At 33.0% G+C, this 7663-nt stretch overlaps 1 protein-coding gene across 1 annotated transcript in view; it reads left to right on the top strand.

The window, feature by feature from the left end:
- Positions 1-7663, top strand: part of LOC108747744 (plexin-A4) — a 184888-nt gene that overhangs the window by 106810 nt on the left and 70415 nt on the right. The window contains exon 2 of the mRNA XM_018485440.1: positions 5251-5433. Coding sequence (XP_018340942.1) covers positions 5251-5433 — 183 coding nt within the window. The remainder of the gene's footprint in view (positions 1-5250; positions 5434-7663) is intronic.

Here is a 7663-nt window from a genome sequence, read left to right as displayed (position 1 = left end):
TATATATATATATGTACAAATATCTGTTTATCAAATTACAACAGATACAAAAGTTTGGAAGTTTTTCGTTGGGAAACATTTTATCAGAATGGCAGAACAGCGTGTGCGTGCAAAATATGTTTACGTTTTCGAGAATGATTGCGCGTTTGTAATAACAGCCGTGGGTACGCTTTTTTATTGCTCAACGGTATCAGTCAACAGGAAATACGTTTCGAATGTAAAAAAAAAAATAGAATAGAGAAACGAAACGCGAAATTCGTATGCCGGAGTTATCCTCATATATATTGACTTTGCTTAGCGAATATAGATATATACCTTGAATCAAAGCGATACTAGGGAATCGATAATTAGTTCTATTGACGTTAGTCGTCCAGGTATATCTATGTATAGATGTACCACATTCCGTACACATGTATATTCATCTCGGTAAACCTGTCACAAGGCGAGCGTCGAACGCGCGTCCTTTGATCCTATATTAGTTGCGCGCCGATTTGGTCGTCATTAAAATCACTCAATCACATTGCTACAACTGCAACTGCAACCGCTTGTCGATTATTTCATTTTCAACCCATCGACGAACGATCAAACTCACTCGTGCACTTGAGTTGTTTATTCTCTTTCATCCTAAATTAAATGACGAAGGACGGAGAAATCTCGAGCTCGTCCCTTTTCATCCCATCGTGTCGCGGGAATAATTTATTGCACTCGAGGTTTTTTGCCAAATAACATATGAATATCAAGTGTGCCAAAGCATTGACATAGCGGCTTTGTGCCTGAGATATTAAAAGCCGACGAGAAAAATTTTGCATACTATGAATTTTTTAAGTCTCGTCCTTTGCATGGAAAATATAAAGAGTAAATCCAGCAAACTCGAAGTTTCGCGCGAATATTTAAGGTTGAATATTAACGTCACACATTAACATCTTTTTACCGCCGGAATTAAAATTAGTGAGAAACGGTGCATAGTTGCGCCCCTCGCTAAATATGCAAATTGCTGCACGCGCGCATAAAGAGTTCCGCTCGAACTACTATTAACGAATATTTGTTCGTATTACCGCACATTCATATATCATTCGTAGCGCTATTAATTTTCTAATGATTCGATCTTTTATATTTAGCTTCTACGTACAAAATACAAAGACACGTTACGATAAATATTAAAGACTTTATTTATCTTTCGTATGGTAAGTATGGTTTTTCCATACTTTTTAAACTGTGCTTACATTCTTTAAATAACAACACACTTATAAATTATTAATGCACCAATACATTTAATGTTACCATTAATTAATTGTTAATTATATTTTTACCAACTTCGACTTACATGTGGAAAAACAAATTATTTTCACAACTCATATTGCAATTTGCATTTCGCACGCGAACATTCGCGTGTTTAAATTGGATTCATTGTACATACGCGAATGCAGCTTTAGGCGCGGTTTCGTGCAAGGACGTATTGCCGTCGCTGATTTTCCGTAATTATTGCCGTCGCCGCGAGGACGGCCGCAGCGAGGATGCGTCGCGACGCCCCTTCCGCACCGTCGTATTAGCACCGGGAATGCAAATAATTGTTCGCCGCGGCGTGCGTGTATATGTACGTGCGTGTGTACAGGGTGGCGAAACCCTAGAATGCAAATAGAGCCGACTTCGCATGGGACTCCCGCCGCGAACGAGCTGGCTGGTTTGTTCGCTGATGTGGATACATGCGCCTTTGTATGCGCACATAACACACCCGGGTGGCGGATTATCCTATCTGTCGACTCATACAAGGCAACCCCTACGGCTCAAAATGGTTTGAAAAGACAAATGTCTTTGAAGTACATAAAAAGGAACACACGATTGAACAATTTTGAGCAATGATTAAATGTTATCTAGTAAAATATGCTGCAATTAACGGCTGACGGTTTTGCTCGCAAATTTTTAGTTAGTAAAGAAAATAAAGTAAGAAAAATTTCCTTACTTAAAAGTAAAGAAAAATTTTCAAATGAAAAATATCTTTAATTCTCTATACCTGCACCGAAGAAATACTAAATTTTAAAGCATATTTATTTGAATATTTCTAAGTAAATTTTTATTAAATATAAACATATATTTATTTGATACAAAAATCTTTAATTTGACTTATTTTTTATCGAGTAAATATTTATTCATTATAAGTAAATGTTTATTTAGTACTGTTCAAAGTAATATGTATTAAGATTTAATAATTTTTTTAAATATATTAACTATTTTTTCTTAAAAACTGTTTTATAATAGTTATTATATATAAGTATAAAATGTTGTGTAATAGCTATATACAAAAGAAAAAGGAAATTTGTTTGGCTGTCTCTGACTATCTGGAACGCGTTCGAAAGTATTATTCGAGTGCCTCTGAATATCATTTTATCCTTGTTTAACATTCAAGATAAAATAAACAACAAGGATAAAATGATACTCGGAGGCACTCGGGTAGTGTTCGAACGCGGCTCCAAATAATAGGCAGACACAGAATTCCTTTTTCTTTTGTATATAGCTATTACACAAGATATGTTGCAATTATATATACAACCCTATCATATAAGTGATTGTTAACTCCAAGGGAGTCCGTAAACTCGTTAACTCTAGTATGATATTCATGGGTTCAATGTATCATATGCGATTTTTTATATTGCTGTAACTTTTTCATAATATAATTTGAAGACCCGGATTGAGGCTGAAAAAAAACTTTAAATGTCCATGGATATGATAAGCCTGCAAGGATATTTTTTTTGCGTTATTCTCGATATGAAAATGCACGAAAGTTCAAAGAGGATACTTGGGACTCACACTGTGATTAGCTTGTAAGTTTTCGGCGTTCTGGGTACTCCTTTATTTTTTATTACATATATGTTTATTGAGTTTCGGATAGTACAATAAAAGTAAGTACACGAAAATGTAGAATTAAAAAGAATTATATTTCAATATAATAAATAGTAGAAATTTTATAATTTCTGTCAGTTTTCGGAGGTTGCTCGACCGCGGTGGATTTATTGCTTTAGAGCGAGTGTTAGTCGCATCTTCTAAACTAAATCTTAATAAACTTAATTATACATACTATAATAATATTTATACATGTACAATCCTTTATCTACTTATATTATTATTTTTTTATATTCAAATAATAAAATTTTATTTATTAATTGTAAACTTAAAATATGTAGATTCTTCAAAAATGTCGATTTCAATAGGTCAAATAATTATACTTTTTTGAGCGATTCATATCGTATAATACTATTTTTTTGTTAGTTCAAAGAGTCAACTAAAAAAATCCTACGGGTTTTTGCTTGAACATTAAATTTAAAAATTTGAGAATTTTTTATCCAAAGTAGTCATTTTTTGTGAATTTTTTAAATAAAATTTCTTTGAAGCATCAATAGAAAATAAAATATTATTTATTTGATTCATATTTATCTGTCTTTGTCTGACTTCGAGGTATAAATTTCACACGTTTTGAGCTAAAAAATACGTATTCAGTCCACAGATATAGCGTGACAAAGTTGCAGGGTTTCACAAATCCTAGCAGGAATGTAACCAAAAATAACAATACCATACTAGAGTTAATCGTTAGGCTTAACTGGATAATGTATTATATGCAATACACCTTGTGTATCATACGTCGCACAGAACACGAGAGAGGATTTGTTCGAGCTCTGCATGTCTCGCGCTTCTCATGTTTCAAGTTTCGCGGGGGAGGAAAAGAAACGTTTGATAAAGGGCAATAAAATATCGCATCTCTGTGTCGTAGGACGCGATTAATCGCCGGTCCGGCAAGAATTAATCGTCGACCGTGCGATAATTTATCGTGGCCCGTCTCGCCGCGATATTTTAGCCGCGGATGTTTTTCCTGGTTTCGCGCTTCGCTAACCTACCGCTTTTCCACCGGAAAAAGGAAGCGCGTTCCGACTCGGCGAAATCACTCCCTCGATTCTGTGTCCACCGAGATTCATACTACACAGGTCATTTTCCTGTATATCTCTCGTAGGCAATTCGCCTATCAAGAATCTCGTTCTCTTAATCTTGGCAAAATGACAACATAATTTTTTTAGTTACAAATACTAATGCTGCTTTTATTTATTGTACTAAGTCTTTTTTTAGATTTAATGTTTTCTTCGAACTTTTGAATATTATTCAAAAATATGTTATTTTATTACAATATGTATATTATTCTTAATAATAATTTTTTGTAATATTTTAGTACAAAATTTCAATGTCAATATTTTACAACATTTTCTACATATTTATAATTATGTATATTATGATACGGTTTGACACATAAAGTGTTTTAAGACTTAGATGCTTTTAGTAGAATTATTTTTTTTTTATTACATTTTAAAAGCTGCAATTTTTTTTGCAACACATTTAATTTTATAAGTCTTGCTTTAACGATGTGTTATTTTTGTATTATAAATCAATGCCAGCGCGTGCCAAACTATAAAAAAGCATTTTATTCTAATTGTGATAAAAGATAATAATTCCACTGATGAGAGAGTATATTGCACAGAAGAGACAACATACTCCACAGAAAATTCAGATTTTGATAACACTTTACACATATGTAGAACAGTCAGAAAGATTTTGCAATTTCTTGTTAGTGCAAAACAGAATTTATGTTGTCGTGCTTCGCACTGTAACGAGACTAAGAATCTGCGAGTAAAATTATATGACCTATTTCCTCAAGCAGTGAATTAGTCGTTACAAAGTAAGCTTTTAATTCTTAGGGCACTTTTGTTTCTCTTACATCTTATTTTACTCCTGAAAGAGGAATGTTAAATATTACATCTAAACGATCTAAAAGATAAACAAATCAATGAATGTAATTAAAAAAATTTTAACTACGATCTGTTTAAAAATAATAAACATAAATTAAATATTTTATAAAAATAAATGATAATAATCAAAGTTAATTTTCTTCTCGTACATATGTGTATCTATTTAATACATTTTTTATCACAATTTTGTGACATTTATTAAATTGAAAATATTGAAATTACGTTTAATTATTATTCCATTTACCATCGCAATTAATTAAACTGTACTGTATATGACACAGATATCAATTTGTAAATGATAATTTACATACCAAACATTTATAAATAACTGTATTATAATCAATCGATAAAATTATGGCTGCTATTCATAATATTTAAGATTAATCATATAATCGATATTTAGCATTATCAAATATGTACATACTCTCCACATATAACTTATTGAATCTATTTTTGTTCACAGAAACTGCAAACGATTGGCGAAGACTTTTGTGGCCTCGATGTGAATACGCCTTTAGGCGGTGAAGAGCCGATGGGTGCGACTGCTGTTTTGACATTCGAGACTCACTTGACGGCTGTGGCGGCCACTTCGACCGGTGATTATACTGTGGTCTTCGTGGGCACCAATAAAGGACATCTCAAGAAGGTCAGTGCTTAAAGTTAATTAACTCGATAACTTATTTATTGTATTAAATCATAATTGATTTATGCGATCTAATACAAAAAATATTTTATATTTTATATAGAATATTCAAATTTTTATTGAAATTTCTAAATAAAATAATTTTTAGAATAAAATTATTAAATAATGAGGTTATTAATGGAATCTACATGATTCGATAAAATTATCAACATACTAGTGGTTACGCTTTTACTCGACAAATTATCTAAAACCAATAAATTTTATGAAAATACCATATTAGAGAATAGATTAGGATAATCGAACTACATGGATAAGTGACATTACAACGAGGTAATATTCAACTTAGCGCACAAGTTGTTGAAAATTATCTAATAAAAGTTATCCAATCTCTGCTGCCTTATAGTTATATGATAATAGATAATTTCTATACAAAATAACCGAGATGATTAGCATTATAAAGTCATCGATTAGCAAAACATAGCTTGACGCTTAACGCTACTAGCTTCCCCAATCTCTTGAACGCTAAAGGCAAGGAGTTCAGCAACTCTGAACTTAACGGGGCGAAGTAGGATCAAATGGCAAAGTTCAGTAGTTGCATACGTGCACATGCACATCATCCCACTAAAGCATACGCCCGCGTACATACTAAAGTCTTCCCCGATCATCGTAGGGCATGCTCGTTAAATTAATCGCGATCACCATACGATTACCACGCTCGTGAATCAAAACATGATACAACAACGTTACAACGGGCCATTTAATTGGCTTCGCGATAAGTGATAGAGTCAACGGCCTGGCCAAAAAACCTACGGCGTGTACTTGCAAAATTGGGAATCGTGGATAGTGCATTATCGTGCATCGCTATTAAAGCGATCCCTATGAAATTTTCACAGAGGAACAGCTGCATCGCTAGTTGGATCACCACGAACGGGAATTCTCCTGGCACGGGCTGAATTTCTACACTTTTTTTTCTTTCTAATCTGGATACTGAAAGATTTATACTTCTCAATCTCTATGCCCTAGACATTGCTTTCGAATCTTTTCTCTCTCACATATAGAGATTTCTATACAAAAGCTATCAATAAGCTTTCTCATTAATTTATTTTTCAAAACTTTACTAGCGTTAGTTACCTGCGGGTAGAAAGGAAATGCGTTCTCATTCGCGATTACGAACGGCAGTCACCGTCCTCTTGATGGAGAAAGTAACGATAAATATAGCTGGCCGTCCTATTGTAGATAATAATATTTATAGAGTAATAAACGTACATATATACATAATATCGGAAGGAGGGAGAGAGGAGAGGAGGAAGCGAAGCACACACATCTATATATGCACGCTTCTACTTCCACTGCTACATCTATATGTTACGGTAGGCACGACATTACATTTTTACATCATAACGTTATATCTTGTTATAAATTTATTATTTACGGCACTGTAAACGCGAAATCTCTATCCGCGACTCGTGCTGCCCTTTTGAGATTTATCGGTCTCATAAACGACGACGTGTAACCCTACTTTGGACATTTAATATTCGGAACGGCACATCCAGAGTCGGGTGGCTTGTGATTCGTCTTTGTGAAGTTCGCGACGTTAATACGCCTTTTGCCATTTCAACGGAAATGGATTATCTTGGAGAGACCTCGCCTCGAGCGCGCCTTGCTAATGTTCTTCTCGAACGCTCGATCAGCTTGTTCGATAGGTCAAGTCGATTTACGTGAGCGTGCGCTTACTATCACAAGGAGAAGATTTATTTAGATCCAGAAAACTGATCCAAGAATGACCACAAGGTGAAAACAAATGCATATGCTAGATACATTGATAATGCAGTAAGTGATATCATGATGTAAAAATATACAAGGTATTGTTTATAATGATGGTCAAATATACATAATTTTGGGATAAATTTTTGATTAATAATAAATGAATTTTTTTTTAATAGCGGTTTTATATTGATTTATAACATTTTGAACTAATTTCTGATTATCATCGACTGCCAATTTACAATGAAATATTTGGTATTCTTACATCATGAGTGATATAATAAAACAAAATTATAATATAATCTATACTTATTTTTCTAATTAAAATAAAATAAGATAGTAATTTTTTTAATTAATTAAGTTTTTAGTAAAAATTACAATAATATATTACAAATATAATATAAAATTGATAACGACAATGATAATATTATAAGTATTTATAATTATATGTATTGGATTTTGATAATTC

Source organism: Trachymyrmex septentrionalis, unplaced genomic scaffold (genome assembly GCF_001594115.1).
Source record: "Trachymyrmex septentrionalis isolate Tsep2-gDNA-1 unplaced genomic scaffold, Tsep1.0 scaffold20, whole genome shotgun sequence".
Lineage (NCBI taxonomy): Eukaryota > Metazoa > Arthropoda > Insecta > Hymenoptera > Formicidae > Trachymyrmex > Trachymyrmex septentrionalis.
Note: the sequence above shows the minus strand (reverse complement) of the source record. Positions and strands in the feature narration are given on the sequence as shown.